Source organism: Haliotis cracherodii, unplaced genomic scaffold, assembly GCF_022045235.1.
Source record: "Haliotis cracherodii isolate W230 unplaced genomic scaffold, xgHalCrac1.p SCAF_19, whole genome shotgun sequence".
NCBI classification, from domain to species: Eukaryota; Metazoa; Mollusca; class Gastropoda; order Lepetellida; family Haliotidae; genus Haliotis; species Haliotis cracherodii.
In genome coordinates, this window is record NW_027266274.1 from 17,884,816 (window position 1) to 17,904,531 (window position 19,716).

The window sequence follows — 19,716 nt, forward strand, 5'->3', positions numbered from 1 at the left end:
TGATTGGTCATAAAATGTTGATGCCTCAATCTGATTGGTTGTAAAATGTTGATGCCTCAATCTGATTGGTTGTAAAATGTTGATGCCTCAATCTGATTGGTCGTAAAATGTTGATGCCTCAATCTGATTGGTCGTAAAATGTTGATGCCTCATTCTGATTGGTTGTGAAATGTTAGCCTGTTAATCTTCTGGTCATGACATGGATACTTGAAAATCAAATAGTGCATCACAGAGCAACCCTGACACCACAGCAGCTCGGTGTCTTTGTGTCCTGGAGGCACTTGATCACTAACCTTATACAGAATTACTGCCAGAAAACTGGTTTCCTGTGGCAGTAAAGGGCTGGTCATAACAGCATTCAATCCCACTCACTCACTCACTCACTCACTCACTCACTCACTCACTCACTCACTCACTCACTCACTCACTCACTCGCCCACTCACACACCCACTCACTCACTCACTCACTCACACACCCACTCACACACCCACTCACTCACTCACACACTCACTCACACACCCACCCACTCACCCACTCACTCACTCACTGTTGGCAGTTCCTGGGCCACTGTACATCACTTCTGGATCTGCCGTTTGCCGCGCGCCGAATGTTTGACGAGACGGGTGTGGAACACTTCACCCTCCAGAGTCTGCAGCGAGATCAGCTGGTGTTCGTCACGTGCGGGGAGCAGTGGAGTGACCCCAAACTCAACAAGACGGAGCAGCAGCGCCGATTCCTGCTGTCTCAGCTCTCCACCGATGTGGCCAAGATTCGCCAGTTTGTTGCTCTGAGGGACCCTCAAGGTTTGTACGGGGGTCTCCCTGATTGGGCGGAGTCCCATCTTTCCTTGTTTCATACCTAGCATGAGACACACAGTTTTGTATAAACGATCACACTCTCACCAGAAAACTCACACATACGTAAATAAAAGTTGTGTTTAAGGAAACTTCAATGGGAACCCATCTCTTTGACTTATATTTTCCAAGATGATCAGAATATGAATGGTTCAGCTAACGCATTTGTCTTGACAGTTTATCACAAACTTCTAACATCAGGGCCAAAAAGGCTGCTCCAAAATATTGAACCGTTACCTTGAACCATTTCTGTTAGAATATCTCCCACGCTGAATCGTTCTCGGTCATTGGTCATGATGTTTGACAGCTGAATTAGTTAGCTGTTTCTCGTTTCATAAATTGCTAGTTTAACGAATCCTAGGTTTGATGGTAATATTGCTTTCGTATGGTCATTCCTAATAGTGTGTTAGCTGGTGATATAGTTCCAGATTTTGTGATGTAGATCGAGGGTGGTGTGGGAGATCGAGGGGTGTGTGGGAGATCGAGGGGGGTGTGGGAGATCGAGGGTGGTGTTGGAGATCGAGTGTGGTGTGGGAGATCGAGGGTGGTGTGACGCTGGTGATATACTTCCAGGTTTTGTGATGTAGATCGAGGGTGGTGTGACGCTGGTGATATACTTCCAGGTTTTGTGATGTAGATCGAGGGTGGTGTGACGCTGTTGATATACTTCCAGGTTTTGTGATGTAGATCGAGGGTGTTGTGACGCTGGTGATATACTTCCAGGTTTTGTGATGTAGATCGAGGGTGGTGTGACGCTGGTGATATACTTCCAGGTTTTGTGATGGAGATGGAGGGGGGCCTGACTCCCAATGTGAAGGTCGTTGTCAACAAATGTTGGACTCGGGAGGAAGATGAGGCAGAGGAGCGTGCCAGGGAGGTTAACACAACAGCCAGACAGGAGGAAGATCAGGGGGAGGAGGATTTCACAACGGAACACCTGTATGATACTTTGTCTTGTATATTGTTTAATCATTATTACCAATATAGTAATCTTCATCCAATGTCGTCCCAGGCACTCTCGCTTGTCCAGAAAAATGCCTGAAATAAGGCATGTTTGTTTGACAACGCACTCAGCAATATTCCAACAATATGACGGAAATAACTGAGTCTAGACCCGACAATACAGAGATTGATATTATAACCATATCATGTACATGCAATAAACCAAATGGCTGAGTCTGACAGCCCATTCAGTTGCCTCTTACAACCAGCCAATGTTGCTGGGGACCTATATTCTTACCCAGAATCCCCTGTCCCAAATAACGATTGAATGATTACCATGTGTACAGTGTGGTCATGCTTTCAACCACTGGCCCGTATTAATTATTTAAGGTTGCTAGGATAGGACTGGATTATTGATGACCCTGGCATAAAACATCATTCAATCACTCACTGTATTAGTTATCATATCATTACATGCTAAGATGATTGACTTGTTTAACTTTCATTGATCTCTTATTTTATTTTTGTATATTAATCGGATTAAATATCAGTGACTTTTTCAGAATTTGTAACAGTAATTCCTTTCTCTTGTTGTTGCCTATTTTCATGAGTATTAATCATTGTCCAAAGTTGAGTATTTTGTTGAGCTACTGGTGCTGTGATGTAATTATATGTCTTACTTTCTGTTATAGCAACGCCCACCACCGTGCCCACTTAAAGTCTGAGAAACGCTTGGACACCCTGCGCTGGCCCTGGGAGAGACTGGTGAATGTCGGCAACAGTTTTGATGACAGCGACCCAGAGGCAGTCAAGTACTCAAACAAGGACCTGTATGAGAAATATCGGTGAGGAATAGGAGAGGATGGGTCCCCAGCACCCATGCTTGTCTTCCTGTAGGGGTTCCAGGACAGATGAGGTCCCCAGCACCCATGCTTGTCTTCCTGTAGGGGTTCCAGGACAGATGAGGTCCCCAGCACCCATGCTTGTCTTCCTGTAGGGGTTCCAGGACAGATGAGGTCCCCAGCACCCATGCTTGTCTTCCTGTAGGGGTTCCAGGACAGATCAGGTCCCCAGCACCCATGCTTGTCTTCCTGTAGGGATTCCAGGACAGATCAGGTCCCCAGCACCAATGCTTGTTGTCCTGTAGGGGTTCCAGGACAGATCAGGTACCAAGCATCCATGCTTGTATGTCCTGTAAGGATTCCAGGACAGATCAGGTCCCAAACACCCGTGCTTGTCTTCCTGTAGGAATTCCAGGACAGATGAGGTCCCCAGCACCAATGCTTGTTGTCCTGTAGGGGTTCCAGGACAGATCAGGTACCCAGCACCTATGCTTGTCTTCCTGTAGGGGTTCCAGGACAGATCAGGTCCCCAGCACCCATGCTTGTCTTCCTGTAGGGGTTCCAGGACAGATGAGGTCCCCAGCACCCATGCTTGTCTTCCTGTAGGGGTTCCAGGACAGATGAGGTCCCCAGCACCCATGCTTGTCTTCCTGTAGGGGTTCCAGGACAGATCAGGTCCCCAGCACCAATGCTTGTTGTCCTGTAGGGGTTCCAGGACAGATCAGATCAGGTCCCCAGCACCCATGCTTGTCTTCCTGTAGGAATTCCAGGGCAGATCAGGTCCCCAGCACACCCATGCTTGTCTTCCTGTAGGAATTCCAGGACAGATCAGATCAGGTCCCCAGCAGCAGCCCCCCCCCCCCAAATTGTACTTGTTGTTACCCTGCCTGGCATTATTTTTTTAAGCATTAAGCGGCTCAAACAAGGACTGGTCAGTTAGGAGTCAGTTTTCTGTGTCTGAGTGGGGTATTCATGTTAAACTATGGCATGGTATCTCAGTGGGATGGCACTATAAAGTCGGTTTTACTTCTGACTAGTACAGGCAGCCACACACAAACATACGCATGCTATATGAGTGCAATAATCTTTGATGCGACTTTAAACCCCTTTTCACCTCACCTCATCTCTTAGCAAAGAAAATGTGTGAAACAAGTAATCAGATTGGTTATTTCTCTGTTTTTAGCTGCAGCTTGTGAAAGATATTTAGACGTGGGTCATTGTTCTTGCATTTTCAACCCTATGACTTTAGCTGACTGCATGGGAATTTAAGATCACACTTGTGATGCTGCCCCAGTGAAGATCTGTGAAAGAGATGTATTTTGAGAGTACGACATATATATATGTATTTCATGAATACTATCATTATTCCCTCATGAAGATCTGGGTTACAATAGGTCTTCAGCAACCCATGCTTGTCGGAAAAGACGACTATACTTGTTGTAAGCGGCAAGTTACAGGATCGTGTTTTCGGGCTTGCCGACTTGGATGATGCATGTCATCGTGTCCCAATTGCGTAGAGTGATGCTCTAGATATCAATCACTGGACTTTATGGTCCGGATTTGATTATTTGCAGACCGGCGTCATGTAGCTGAAATATTGCTTAGTGCAGTGTTTAACAACATGACACAACATGACCACATAACACAGCATGACACAACACTAGAACATGATGACGTCTTCTCTCGACACAACACTAGAACATGATGCCGTCTTCTGTCGACACAACACTAGAACATGATGCCGTATTCTCTTGACACAACACTAGAACATGATGCTGGCTTCTCTCGACACAACATTAGAACATGATGCCGTCTTCTCTTGACACAACACTAGAACATGATGCCATCTTCTCCTGACACAGCACTAGAACATGATGCTGTCTTCTCTCGACACAACATTAGAACATGATGCCGTCTTCTCTCGACACAACGCTAGAACATGATGCCATCTTCTCCTGACACAACACTAGAACATGATGCTGTCTTCTCTTGACACAACACTAGAACATGATGCTGTCTTCTCTTGACACAACACTAGAACATGATGCCGTCTTCTCATGACACAACACTATAACATGATGCCATCTTCTCATGACACAACACTAGAACATGATGCTGTCTTCTCCTGACACAACACTAGAACATGATGCCATCTTCTCATGACACAACACTAGAACATGATGCTGTCTTCTCTTGACACAACAGGCCTCGCCCATCCCCCCGTGTGTCCAGGGACACGCTCCAGCGGTTCGTGTACGAGGACGGCTTCATTGCGTGTTCAGCCAATCACAGCCTGGTGCTGGGGGTCCAGGAACAGGAGGGGCGGGTCATCGATGTGTACCTGCAGAAGCGGCGGCCAGACGATATCAACCAGCGCTGGGTCATGAAGGAAAATGGGTAGGCAGCTGTGTTCATTACAGGGTAGCGGGAAACACTTTGTACCCTAGGTCATTACACTGTCCAAGACAATTGACATCATTACAGTGTCACAGATAGTTTACCTTGTCATTACAGTGTCCTAGACTGTTGATGTCTTTACAGTGTCCCAGACAGTTGACCAATTCATTACAGTGTCCCACATAGTTGAACACGTCATTACAGTGTCCCAGACAGTTGACCTTGTCATTACAGTGTCCCAGACAGTTGACGTCTTTACAGTGTCCCAGACAGTTGACCAATTCATTACAGTGTCCCACATAGTTGACCACGTCATTACTATGTCCCAGACAGTTGACCTTGTCATTACAGTGTCCCAGACAGTTGACCATGTCATTACAGTGTCCCAGACAGTTGACCACGTCATTACAGTGTCCCAGACAGTTGACCACATCATTACAGTGTCCCAGACAGTTGACGTCTTTACAGTGTCCCAGATAGTTGACCTTGTCATTACAGTGTCCCAGAGAGTTGACCTTGTCATTACAGTGTCCCAGATAGTTGACCACATCATTACTGTGTCCCAGATAGTTGACCACGTTATTACAGTGTCCCAGATAGTTGACCACGTCATTACAATGTCCCAGATAGTTGACCTTGTCATTACAGTGTCCCAGATAGTTGACCTTGTCATTACTGTGTCCCAGATAGTTGACCACATCGTTACAGTGTCCCAGACAATTGACCACGTTATTACCGTGTCCCAGACAGTTGACCACGTCATTACAGTGTCCCAGACAGTTGACATCATTACAGTGTCCGAGATAGTTGACCACATCATTACCGTGTCCCAGACAGTTGACCTTGTCATTACCGTGTCCCAGACAGTTGACCTTGTCATTACAGTGTCCCAGACAGTTGACCATGTCATTACAGTGTCCCAGATAGTTGACCACGTCATTACAGTGTCCCAGACAGTTGACGTCATTCCAGTGTCCCAGACAGTTGACCTTGTCATTACAGTGTCCCAGACAGTTGACCACGTCATTACAGTGTCCCAGATAGTTGACCACGTCATTACCGTGTCCCAGACAGCTGATTACATCATTACCGTGTCCCAGACAGCTGATTACATCATTACAGTGTCCCAGACAGTTGACCACGTCATTACAGTGTCCCAGACAGTTGACAATGTCGTAACAGTGTCCCAGACAGTTGACTACGTCATTACTGTGTCCCAGATAGTTGACCACGTCATTACAGTGTCCCAGACAGTTGACCACGTCATTACAGTGTCCCAGACAGTTGACCACGTCATTACCGTGTCCCAGACAGCTGATTACATCGTTACAGTGTCCAAGACAGTTGACCACGTCATTACAGTGTCCCAGACAGTTGACAATGTCAATACCGTGTCCCAGATAGTTGACCACGTCATTACCGTGTCCCAGACAGTTGACCACATCATTACAGTGTCCCAGATAGTTGACCACGTCATTACCGTGTCCCAGACAGCTGATTACATCATTACAGTGTCCAAGACAGTTGACCACGTCATAACAGTGTCCCAGACAGTTGACAATGTCGTAACAATGTCCCAGACAGTTGACCACGTCATTACTGTGTCCCAGATAGTTGACCACGTCATTACAGTGTCCCAGACAGTTGACCACGTCATTACAGTGTCCCAGATAGTTGACCTTGTCATTACAATGTCCCAGATAGTTGACCTTGTCATTACAGTGTCCCAGATAGTTGACCTTGTCATTACAGTGTCCCAGATAGTTGACCTTGTCATTACTGTGTCCCAGATAGTTGACCACATCGTTACAGTGTCCCAGACAATTGACCACGTTATTACCGTGTCCCAGACAGTTGACCACGTCATTACAGTGTCCCAGACAATTGACCACGTCATTACAGTGTCCCAGACAGTTGACAATGTCATTACAGTGTCTTAGACAGTTGACAATGTCATTACAGTGTCCCAGACAGTTGACCACGTCATTACAGTGTCCGAGATAGTTGACCACATCATTACCGTGTCCCAGACAGTTGACCTTGTCATTACAGTGTCCCAGACAGTTGACCTTGTCATTACAGTGTCCCAGACAATTGACCACCTCATTACTGTGTCCCAGATAGTTGACCACGTCATTACAGTGTCCCAGACAGTTGACATCATTACAGTGTCCCAGACAGTTGACCTTGTCATTACAGTGTCCCAGACAGTTGATTACATCGTTAAAGTGTCCCAGACAGTTGACAATGTCATTACCGTGTCCCAGACAGCTGATTACATCATTACCGTGTCCCAGACAGCTGATTACATCATTACTGTGTCCCAGACAGTTGACCACATCATTACTGTGTCCCAGACAGTTGACCACGTCATTCCAGTGTCCCAGACAGTTGATTACATCATTACAGTGTCCCAGATAGTTGACTACGTCATTACTGTGTCCCAGATAGTTGACCACGTCATTACTGTGTCCCAATTAGTTGACCAGATCATTACCGTGTCCCAGACAGTTGACCTTGTCATAACAGTGTCCCAGACAGTTGACCACATCATTACAGTGTCCCAGACAGTTGACCACCTCATTACTGTGTCCCAGATAGTTGACTACGTCATTACTGTGTCCCAGACAGTTGACCTTGTCATTACAGTGTCCCAGACAGTTGACCTTGTCATTACAGTGTCCCAGACAGTTGACCACGTCATTACAGTGTTCCAGACAGTTGACTACGTCATTACTGTGTCCCAGACAGTTGACGACGTCATAACAGTGTCCCAGACAGTTGACTACGTCATTACTGTGTCCCAGATAGTTGACCACGTCATTACAGTGTCCCAGACAGTTGACCACATCATTACAGTGTCCCAGATAGTTGCCCACATCATTACATTGTCCCATACAGTTGACCTTGTCATTACAGTGTCCCAGACAGTTGACCACATCATTACAGTGTCCCAGACAGTTGACCACCTCATTACTGTGTCCCAGATAGTTGACTACGTCATTACTGTGTCCCAGACAGTTGACCTTGTCATTACAGTGTCCCAGACAGTTGACCTTGTCATTCCAGTGTCCCAGACAGTTGACCATGTCATTACAGTGTCCCAGACAGTTGACTACGTCATTACTGTGTCCCAGACTGTTGACTACGTCATAACAGTGTCCCAGACAGTTGACTACGTCATTACTGTGTCCCAGATAGTTGACCACGTCATTACAGTGTCCCAGACAGTTGACCACATCATTACAGTGTCCCAGATAGTTGCCCACATCATTACATTGTCCCAGACAGTTGACTACGTTATTACAGTGTCCCAGACAGTTGACTACGTCATTACTGTGTCCCAGATAGTTGACCACGTCATTACTGTGTCCCAGACAGTTGATTACATCATTACAGTGTCCCAAATAGTTGACCACGTCATTGCAGTGTCCCAGACAGTTGACAATGTCATTACTGTGTCCCAGATAGTTGACCACGTCATTACAGTGTCCCAGACAGTTGACAATGTCATTACTGTGTCCCAAATAGTTGACCACGTCATTACAGTGTCCCAGATAGTTGACCACATCATTACTATGTCCCAGATAGTTGACCACGTCATTACAGTGTCCCAGACAGTTGACAATGTCGTTACAGTGTCCCAGACAGTTGATTACATCATTACAGTGTCCCAAATAGTTGACCAAGCCATGGAATAAAAGGGATGGACACATCGTTGTTCCCAAGTGAGATCTGCTCCAAGTACAAATCCCACTTATCCTGTCTTATATCACTATTCCCCAGTGAGATCTGCTCCAAGTACAACCAGCAGATGGCGCTGACCATTGCGATGCCCAGCGTCCACGGCGACAACCGTCCCTTGACCTTCACAGGGTGTGCAGTGACACTGCAGGCTCGCCGACTCAACCAGTATGGCAAGGCTCACCAGCGGTGGCGCTACGATGCAGAGACCGGCTTTATATACGCCTTCTACGCCGACCAGTACGATAAAGGTGGGTTCAGTATGGCAAGGCTCACCAGCGGTGGCGCTACGATGCAGAGACAGGCTTTATATACACCTACCAGTACGATAAAGGTGGGTTCAGCATGGCAAGGCTCACCAGCGGTGGCGCTACGATGCAGAGACAGGCTTTATATACACCTACCAGTACGATAAAGGTGGGTTCAGTATGGCAAGGCTCACCAGCGGTGGCGCTACGATGCAGAGACAGGCTTTATATACGCCTACCAGTACGATAAAGGTGGGTTCAGTATGGCAAGGCTCACCAGTGGTGGCGCTACGATGCAGAGACAGGCTTTATATAAGCCTTCTACGCCGACCAGTACGATAAAGGTGGGTTCAGTATGGCAAGGCTCACCAGTGGTGGCGCTACGATGCAGAGACCGGCTTTATATACGCCTTCTAAGCCGACCAGTACGATAAAGGTGGGTTCAGCGAACAAACATGAGAAGTGAATGAATTCTCCTTGTTCATGAGAAGCAAATGAGTGTTCTGCCTTTATGGGAAGTGAAGGAGTCCTCCATTTCTGTTTCAGAGATAACAGCAGCCAACCGGGCGGACGTCTGCACATCCTCTGTATCCCATGCTGCTGTCATCGATCAGCCGGTGAGTCGGCAGTTAAAACCTTTCTTTGTGTGGTCCACTATCCGCCGTTGTATTACATGTCCATTCTGTACTGATAACTACCCAGGACCCACTGGAAACATATCATTCTATCATAATAGGGGCGGTCGCGTAGCCTAGTGGTTAAAGTGTTCGCTGGTCGCGCCGAAGGCCAGGGTTCGTTCCAACATGGGTTCAATGTGTGAAGCCCATTTCTGGTGTCCCCCACCGTGATATTGCGGAATATTGCTTAAAGCGGTGTAAAACCATACACACTCGCTATCATAATAAGTACTAGGGCTGTTACGATTCACTCCCGTATTCGGTGAATCGAACTTTATCCATTCATGAATTGAATTTGTTATTGGGGGCCACTAGATTATGCAATCATGTGCATTTACATTCCCTGTACCTAAAAATATCCATAAGAACATATTATATGCATAGATTTCTTTAAAGACCACACTCTTATAACATTTTGTTTGACAGTATTGTGGTCACTGGTCATTGTCACATTTGAGCAGATACTAGTATCTGGATAAGTGCAGTATATAAATATATAATATATTAATAATGAACAAACCATGTCAAAGAATTTATGTTGTTATGTTTCACTGAAGATAACAAATAATCAGCTGCTGACTTGTTATTGTATTCATGAAATAATATTTGTATCCGTTGCCATTTATTCATGATATTAATCATATTCGCCATATAGTGTTTTCGTTGCAGCCCTAATAAGTACCCCATTTTGAGTTAAACGGAAAGCTTCATGCTGCTAAGAATAGCTGTCTAATTAAACGACACTACACTGCAATAAATGTGGGTAATGAAGAATGGTGGAAGGGGTTTTGTACGAATAGCTTTGTGGATATGATGAATTGTTCAGCCTAGAAACTGTTCCGTGTCGACCGTAAACACTTGACAAAATGATCCTCTGACTCGTAGGTTATTATCTAAGTGAACTTAAGACGAAGGTGTTTGTATTTCCGACAGGGCTACATTGCAGAAGTGAATGACAGGAAGAACCGCGACATTCGGGTCTGTCTGTCTTGTGCCCGGGCCATGAGAGGGCGCTTCAAGCTGCAGCGACTCCCCAACAACAAGCCCTTCGCCTGTGCCATGGGACAAGGTAGGGGAGTCATTCATTCATATCAGGGAAGAAATGTCAAAGTTTTTTTATCAGAAGTGGGAAAGGAAGCTAGCATTGGTTAGGTAGCATAGCAAAATGGTTACAAAATAATTCTTAAGAGGAGATAAAGTTGAACTTGTTGAGAGATGCTGCTGGACAGAGGATGTTTTGTGTCTGCAGCTAAGAAGCTGAAGTTGCGGCATGTGGGAAGTTTCTGTGTGCTGAATGGCAAGGTGGACCTGTCGACTCCTGAGGCGGAGATCAGTCTGCACAACTGGGAGGAGAGTCTGACAACACTCCGGGATGAGACCAGCGTCAAGACTATCGCCAGGCAGATCTCCGCAGCCAAGTCTGTGCGGACTGTGAAGCTGCTCATGTACAAGAATGGAGAGGGCAGAATGAGGGCTGGCGAGAAGGTGTACGGATCTAGCATACAAGGGGTAGGTTTGGATTAGAGGTCACACAGCCTGCAGGGGTGGTTGTGGTCATAGGTCACTGCATGCAGGGATGGTTTGGGTCAGAGGTCACAACATGCAGGGGTAGGTTGGGTCATAGGTGACTGCATGCAGGGGTGGTTTGGGTCAGAGGTCACAACATGCAGGGATAGGTTGGGTCATAGGTGACTGCATGCAGGGGTGGTTTGGGTCAAAGGTCACAACATGCAGGGGTAGGTTGGGTCATAGGTCACAGCATGCAGGAGCAGGTTGAGTCATAGGTCACAACATGCAGGGGTAGGTTTGGTCATAGGTCACAGCATGCAGGGGTAGGTTGGGTCATAGGTCACAACATGCAGGGGTAGGTTGGGTCATAGGTCACAGCATGCAGGGGAAGTGTCTAGAAGTGTCACAGGTCTCACACAATGTACAGGGGAAGTGTCACAGGTCACACAATGCACAGGGGAAGTGTCACACACAATGTACAGGGGAAGTGTCACACACAATGTACAGGGGAAGTGTCACAGGTCACACACAATGTACAGGGGAAGTGTCACAGGTCACACACAATGTACAGGGGAAGTGTCACAGGTCACACACAATGTATACAGGAAGTGTCACAGGTCACACACAATGTACAGGGGAAGTGTCACACACAATGTATACAGGAAGTGTCACAGGTCACACACAATGTACAGGGGAACACATGGCACACAGGGTACGGATCGGGTCACAGACCTAGAGAGGATGTTTCATTTCGATGATGCGTGTGTCCCCAGATCCTGAACCAGTGCACGCATCAGCTGAGGCTGAACAAGCCAGCAACGCGACTGTACACGGAGGACGGAGTGCTGATCCTGGACATGGACGATCTGGTGGACTGGGCCGTGGAGAACTACAAGGCTGTCATGGCCGACCGCATCGAGAAGATCATCATGATGGAGAACAGCGACAGTGAGCAATGTGAGTGTGAGATCGTCTTCACGTGTCACTTACATGTCCACATCCTTACCCTACATTTCCCTCATCAATGTGAGTGTGAGATCGTCTTCACGTGTCACTTACATGCCCACATCCTTACCCTACATTTCCCTCATCAATGTGAGTGTGAGATCGTCTTCACGTGTCACTTACATGTCCGCATCCTTACCCTACATTGCCCTCATCAATGTGAGTGTGAGATCGTCTTCACGAGTCACTTACATGTCCGCATCCTTACCCTACATTTCCCTCATCAATGTGAGTGTGAGATCGTCTTTACGTGTCACTTACATGTCCGCATCCTTACCCGACATTACCCTCATCAATGTGAGTGTGAGATCGTCTTCACGCGTCACTTACATGTCCACATCCTTACCCTACATTGCCCTCATCAGTGTAAGTGTGAGATCGTCTTCACGAGTCACTTAAATGTCCAGATCCTTACCCTACATTACCCTCATCAATGTGAGTGTGAGATCGTCTTCACGTGTCACTTACATGTCCGCATCCTTACCCTACATTGCCCTCATCAATGTGAGTGTGAGATCGTCTTCACGAGTCACTTACATGTCCACATCCTTACCCTACATGTCCACATCCTTACCCTACATGTCCACATCCTTACCCTACATTTCCCTCATCAATGTGAGTGTGAGATCGTCTTCACGTGTCACTTACATGTCCGCATCCTTACCCTACATTGCCCTCATCAATGTGAGTGTGAGATCCGTCTTCACGCGTCACTTACATGTCCGCATCCTTACCCTACCCTCATCAGCTGGGAATTGCATTTGAAAGACTAAATAGGTTTAGTTTCACAAATCTTGGACTTCATTTACATCAAGGCACCAAGAAGAAAAATATATATAATGATACCAGTTTGCAGATGTGATAGATTAACTTGCTCTGAAATGCAAATGATCCTTCAGATATATTCAATTTGATTCAAGAATTGTAAAATGTCCAAATGGGTTGTAGCAGGTACCCCGATACCCGAAGGTGGAGACAACAGGGTGGGCCTCCAGGACCAAGCCTCGCAGGAGGTGCACTCACAGCTTGCCCGTGCCATGCAGAACATGGAACAGTTTGATGAGGATGAGCGTGGTGGTGGCGACGCGGAGGAGAGAGGGGCGGGGGATGTTGGGGAGGAACAGGATGCCAGGGAGGAGAAGACAGGTGGGTTTTGAGGGGATGTTGGGGTGGGAGGCTGTGGAGAGGTGTCAGGGAGGAGAAGACAGGTGGGTTTTGAGGGGATATTTGGGTGTGAGGCTGTGGAGAGGGCTGGAGGTGTCAGGGAGGAGAAGACAGGTGGGTTTTGAGGGGATATTTGGGTGTGAGGCTGTGGAGAGGGTTGGAGGTGTCAGGGAGGAGAAGACAGGTGGGTTTTGAGGGGATGTTTGGGTGGGAGGCTGTGGAGAAGACAGGTGGGTTTTGAGGGGATGTTTGGGTGGGAGGCTGTGGAGAGGGTTGGAGGTGTCAGGGAGGAGAAGACAGGTGGGTTTTGAGGGGATGTTTGGGTGGGAGGCTGTGGAGAGGGTTGGAGGTGTCAGGGAGGAGAAGACAGGTGGGTTTTGAGGGGATGTTGGGGTGGGAGGCTGTGGAGAAGACAGGTGGGTTTTGAGGGGATGTTTGGGTGGGAGGCTGTGGAGAGGGTTGGAGGTGTCAGGGAGGAGAAGACAGGTGGGTTTTGAAGGGATGTTTGAGTGGGAGGCTGAGGAGAGGGTTGGAGGTGTCAAGGAGGTGAAGACAGGTGGGTTTGGAGGGGATGTTGGGGTGGGAGGCTGTGGAGAGGGTTGGAAGTGTCAGGGAGGTGAAGACAGGTGGGTTTGATGGGGATGTTTGGGTGGGGGGCTGTGGAGAGGGTTGGAAGTGTCAGGGAGGAGAAGACAGGTGGGTTTGGAGGGGATGTTTGGATGGGAGGCTGGAGAAGTTAGTCCGAAGCTGGGGGAGGGAATAACGCTTGTGTGTTCAAGGGGTATGGAGAGAGGGGGGGATGGATATATCAAGAAGCATATGACAGTGATATTTCCGACTACAGTCACATTTTGACGTCATGACAGAAAGTCTCAAACATGCCCCGTTGTGTCTCAGAGCTGGACTCCCAGGAGACGAGGAAGGTGGAGCGGAAGAGGGAGGAGCTGCTCAGCCGGGTGCCGCTGCCGCCGCTCGAGACCATCCTCAGATACCCCATCGAGCTGTGGGTCTCCAGCGGCAAGAACTTCGTTCCACCAGAAGGTAGGAGCTGGCCGGAGTATGAGGAAGCTGGTCCGAGTAGTAGGAGCTGGTCCGGGTAGTAGCAGCTGGTCTGGGTAGTAGGAGCTGGTCCGAGTAGTAGGAGCTGGTCCGGGTAATAGCAGCTGGTCTGGGTAGTAGGAGCTGGTCCGAGTAGTAGGAGCTGGTCAAAGTAGTAGGAGCTGGTCAAAGTAGTAGGAGCTGATCTTGGTAGTAGGAGCTGGTCCGAGTAGTAGCAGCTGGTCCCAGTAGTAGGAGCTTGTCCGGGTAGTAGGAGCTGGTCCGGGCAGTAGGAGCTGATCTGGGTAGTAGAAGCTGATCTGGGTAGTAGGAGCTGATCTGGGTAGTAGGAGCTTGTTCGAGTAGTAGGAACTACCTAGTGCTTGGGACTTATTGCTTTGATCTTTGTCGGTGCCAATTATCTAGCTGGCTTCCATTGGCCTTCTCTATTTCTATTCTTTTACCTAAATACCCCTGGCCTCCCATTTCCCCATTGTTCCATTGCCAAATACCAATCATTGTTTCTTTAGTCCTGGCTTCCAGTTGTCCATAACTATCAGTGCTAATTACTGTAAAGTGTTGGCTTCCATTGTCTGTTGCTAATCACCTATCAGCGCCAATCATCTGTTGGCTTCCTTGTTAAGTTTCCACCTTTTGTTATCTTATTACTTTTGTTGTTCGTACATGCGCATAGATGCTCTCTGCCTTCATTCAAGTGATGAAGGAGTAAGCATACCATCAGAAACGTTGTGTTCCTCAGAATAAAGAAGTTGACATCCATAAATTCTCTTCCTTATTGTTTGCATATGTTTTCAGTGGTTGAGTCAAAGGATATCAATCGTAAGAAGAAGCGAGCCTTCCGTGCGCAGGTGTCCCTCGATCTGGACATAGAGAAACATGTGCTGCGTCAGATGAAAGGTGGGTAGTGAAGCTAGTGTGTATGTAGATCCTAGAGAAACATGTGTTGCGTCAGATGAAAGGTGGGTAGTGAAGCTAGTGTGTCTGTATGTGTGTATGTGTGTAGATCCTAGAGAAACGTGCTGCGTCAGGAAAAAAGGTGAGTAGTGAAGCTAGTGTGTCTGTATGTGTGTATGTGTGTAGATCCTAGAGAAACATGTGCTGTGTCAGATGAAAGGTGGGTAGTGAAGCTAGTGTTTCTGTATGTGTGTCTGTATTTGTGTAGATCCTAGAGAAACATGTGCTGCGTCAGATGAAAGGTGGGTAGTGAAGCTAGTGTGTCTGTATGTGTGTATGTGTGTAGATCCTAGAGAAACGTGCTGCGTCAGGAAAAAAGGTGAGTAGTGAAGCTAGTGTGTGTGTATGTGTGTAGATCCTAGAGAAACGTGTATTGCGTCAGATGAAAGGTGGGTAGTGAAGCTAGTGTGTCTGTATGTGTATATGTGTGTAGATCCTAGAGAAACGTGTATTGCGTCAGATGAAAGGTGGGTAGTGAAGCTAGTGTGTCTGTATGTGTATATGTGTGTAGATCCTAGAGAAACGTGTATTGCGTCAGATGAAAGGTGGGTAGTGAAGCTAGTGTGTCTGTATGTGTGTATGTGTGTAGATCATAGAGAAACATGCTGTGTCAGATGAAAGGTGGGTAGTGAAGCTAGTGTGTCTGTATGTGTGTATGTGTGTAGATCCTAGAGAAACATGTGTTGCGTCAGATGAAAGGTGAGTAGTGAAGCTAGTGTGTCTGTATGTGTATATGTGTGTAGATCCTAGAGAAACATGTGCTGTGTCAGATGAAAGGTGGGTAGTGAAGCTAGTGTGTCTGTATGTGTGTATGTGTGTAGATCCTAGAGAAACGTGTGTTGCGTCAGATGAAAGGTGGGTAGTGAAGCTAGTGTGTCTGTATGTGTGTAGATCATAGAGAAACATGCTGTGTCAGATGAAAGGTGAGTAGTGAAGCTAGTGTGTCTGTATTTGTGTAGATCATAGAGAAACGTGCTGCGTCAGATGAAAGGTGGGTAGTGAAGCTAGTGTGTCTGTATGTGTGTATGTGTGTAGATCCTAGAGAAACATGTGTTTTGTCAGATGAAAGGTGGGTAGTGAAGCTAGTGTGTCTGTATGTGTGTAGATCCTAGAGAAACATGTGCTGCGTCAGATGAAAGGTGGGTAGTGAAGCTAGTGTGTCTGTATGTGTGTAGATCCTAGAGAAACATGCTGCGTCAGATGAAAGGTGGGTAGTGAAGCTGGTGTGTCTGTATTTGTGTAGATCCTAGAGAAACATGTGCTGCGTCAGATGAAAGGTGAGTAGTGAAGCTAGTGTGTCTGTATGTGTGTAGATCATAGAGAAACGTGCTGCGTCAGATGAAAGGTGGGTAGTGAAGCTAGTGTGTCTGTTTGTGTGTATGTGTGTAGATCCTAGAGAAACATGTGTTGTGTCAGATGAAAGGTGGGTAGTGAAGCTAGTGTGTCTGTATGTGTGTGTGTGTGTAGATCCTAGAGAAACATGTGCTGCCTCAGATGAAAGGTGGGTAGTGAAGCTGGTGTGTCTGTATGTGTGTAGATCCTAGAGAAACATGTGCTACGTCAGATGAAAGGTGAGTAGTGAAGCTAGTGTGTCTGTATGTGTGTATGTGTGTAGATCCTAGAGAAACATGTGCTGCGTCAGATGAAAGGTGAGTAGTGAAGCTAGTGTGTCTGTATGTGTGTATGTGTGTAGATCCTAGAGAAACATGTGCTACGTCAGATGAAAGGTGAGTAGTGAAGCTAGTGTGTCTGTATGTGTGTATGTGTGTAGATCCTAGAGAAACATGTGCTGCGTCAGATGAAAGGTGGGTAGTGGAGGTAGTGTGTCTGTATGTGTGTATTTGTGTAGATCCTAGAGAAACATGTGTTGTGTCAGATGAAAGGTGGGTAGTGAAGCTGGTGTGTCTGTATGTGTGTCTGTATGTGTGTAGATCCTAGAGAAACATGCTGCGTCAGATGAAAGGTGGGTAGTGAAGCTAGTGTGTCTGTTTGTGTGTATGTGTGTAGATCCTAGAGAAACGTGCTGCGTCAGATGAAAGGTGGGTAGTGAAGCTAGTGTGTCTGTATGTGTGTAGATCCTAGAGAAACGTGCTGCGTCAGATGAAAGGTGGGTAGTGAAGCTAGTGTGTCTGTATGTGTGTAGATCATAGAGAAACATGCTGCTTCAGATGAAAGGTGGGTAGTGAAGCTAGTGTGTCTGTTTGTGTGTATGTGTGTAGATCCTAGAGAAACATGTGCTGCGTCAGATGAAAGGTGGGTAGTGAAGCTAGTGTGTCTGTATGTGTGTAGATCCTAGAGAAACATGTGCTGCGTCAGATGAAAGGTGGGTAGTGAAGCTAGTGTGTCTGTATGTGTGTATGTGTGTAGATCCTAGAGAAACGTGCTGCGTCAGATGAAAGGTGGGTAGTGAAGCTAGTGTGTCTGTATGTGTGTAGATCCTAGAGAAACGTGCTGCGTCAGATGAAAGGTGGGTAGTGAAGCTAGTGTGTCTGTATGTGTATATGTGTGTAGATCCTAGAGAAACGTGTTGCGTCAGATGAAAGGTGGGTAGTGAAGCTAGTGTGTCTGTATGTGTGTAGATCCTAGAGAAACGTGCTGCGTCAGATGAAAGGTGGGTAGTGAAGCTAGTGTGTCTGTATGTGTGTAGATCCTAGAGAAACGTGCTGCGTCAGATGAAAGGTGAGTAGTGAAGCTAGTGTGTCTGTATTTGTGTAGATCCTAGAGAAACATGTGCTGCGTCAGATGAAAGGTGGGTAGTGAAGCTAGTGTGTCTGTATGTGTGTATGTGTGTATGTGTGTAGATCCTAGAGAAACGTGCTGCGTCAGATGAAAGGTGGGTAGTGAAGCTAGTGTGTCTGTATGTGTGTAGATCCTAGAGAAACGTGCTGCGTCAGATGAAAGGTGGGTAGTGAAGCTAGTGTGTCTGTATGTGTGTAGATCCTAGAGAAACGTGTTGCGTCAGATGAAAGGTGGGTAGTGAAGCTAGTGTGTCTGTATGTGTGTAGATCCTAGAGAAACGTGCTGCGTCAGATGAAAGGTGGGTAGTGAAGCTAGTGTGTCTGTATGTGTGTAGATCCTAGAGAAACGTGCTGCGTCAGATGAAAGGTGAGTAGTGAAGCTAGTGTGTCTGTATTTGTGTAGATCCTAGAGAAACATGTGCTGCGTCAGATGAAAGGTGGGTAGTGAAGCTGGTGTGTCTGTATGTGTGTATGTGTGTAGATCCTAGAGAAACATGTGCTGCGTCAGATGAAAGGTGGGTAGTGAAGCTAGTGTGTCTGTATGTGTATATGTGTGTAATTCCTAGAGAAACATGTGCTGCGTCAGATGAAAGGTGGGTAGTGAAGCTAGTGTGTCTGTATGTGTATATGTGTGTAGATCCTAGAGAAACATGTGCTGCGTCAGATGAAAGGTGGGTAGTGAAGCTAGTGTGTCTGTATGTGTGTATGTGTGTAGATCCTAGAGAAACGTGTGTTGCGTCAGATGTATAAGGCAGGTTTTTCGTACCTAAAATGAGGTAGTTAAGAAGGGGGGTCGAATATACACGGAGTTGAAGATCTCACATTTTTTTCCATTGGCGATGTCAACCGGCGATAGCCAGCCCAGCATTTGACAATAAAACTTCACATTTCGTCCTAAATAACTGTTCCAGTAACTATTTACATACATAAACATGATTTGTATCTCTTTTCCTTGAATAAGGTTTAATAATTTCTGCAAATAAAGTTGAAATGTATTAACAACTGTTGGAGACAGTGTGAATAAGTGATTGTGGAATAAACACGCTGAATGTGAAGCAAATATAAGCCTAGTTAGTTACAACATAGTTAATTGGCGATTAAATTACTCACTATTGTCTCTTATATGTTATTACTTCATAAATGAATTTTATTTTACGGGCACCAATTTGGTGTCGTACCGTGTAAACACAAAATGGCAACATGTGCTGGAGTCACACACGCGACCAATCATCGTAGAAAAAACAACGCAAAATAAACATATTTTTATTGCATATATAAGGTTTATGTGCGCACTTGTGATGTGCTTCATTCCAGGTCGCCTTATACACGGAGTATAGGATTTTGGGTTGATTTTGAAGGCGTGTACGGGGGGTCATCTTATACGTGGGGTCGCCTTATACACAGCGATATACGGTACATATCATGAGAGAATGTTCCAATGTAATCTGTACCCTGATACAATGTTGCACGGCATTTTGTCTGAGTGCTTGGCATTCACCTCTGTCAATCGTGGTCACCTTCCTCCCGGATGTCCAGTTTTTCCTGGCCTCTATGCCATGTTGATTAGAGCCGAGTGAATGTT

General features: G+C 46.6%; 1 protein-coding gene across 1 annotated transcript in view; it reads left to right on the forward strand.

Annotated features, from left to right (window-relative positions):
- The window catches only part of LOC139466820 (doublecortin domain-containing protein 1-like), a 61,940-nt gene that overhangs the window by 35,610 nt on the left and 6,614 nt on the right, over positions 1-19,716 (forward strand). The window contains exons 25-36 of the mRNA XM_071248518.1: positions 558-804; positions 1,629-1,794; positions 2,490-2,642; positions 4,845-5,036; positions 8,823-9,031; positions 9,575-9,645; positions 10,639-10,774; positions 10,955-11,214; positions 11,988-12,171; positions 13,168-13,365; positions 14,281-14,424; positions 15,238-15,339. Of these exons, the coding sequence (XP_071104619.1) occupies positions 558-804; positions 1,629-1,794; positions 2,490-2,642; positions 4,845-5,036; positions 8,823-9,031; positions 9,575-9,645; positions 10,639-10,774; positions 10,955-11,214; positions 11,988-12,171; positions 13,168-13,365; positions 14,281-14,424; positions 15,238-15,339 (2,062 nt within the window). The remainder of the gene's footprint in view (positions 1-557; positions 805-1,628; positions 1,795-2,489; positions 2,643-4,844; positions 5,037-8,822; positions 9,032-9,574; positions 9,646-10,638; positions 10,775-10,954; positions 11,215-11,987; positions 12,172-13,167; positions 13,366-14,280; positions 14,425-15,237; positions 15,340-19,716) is intronic.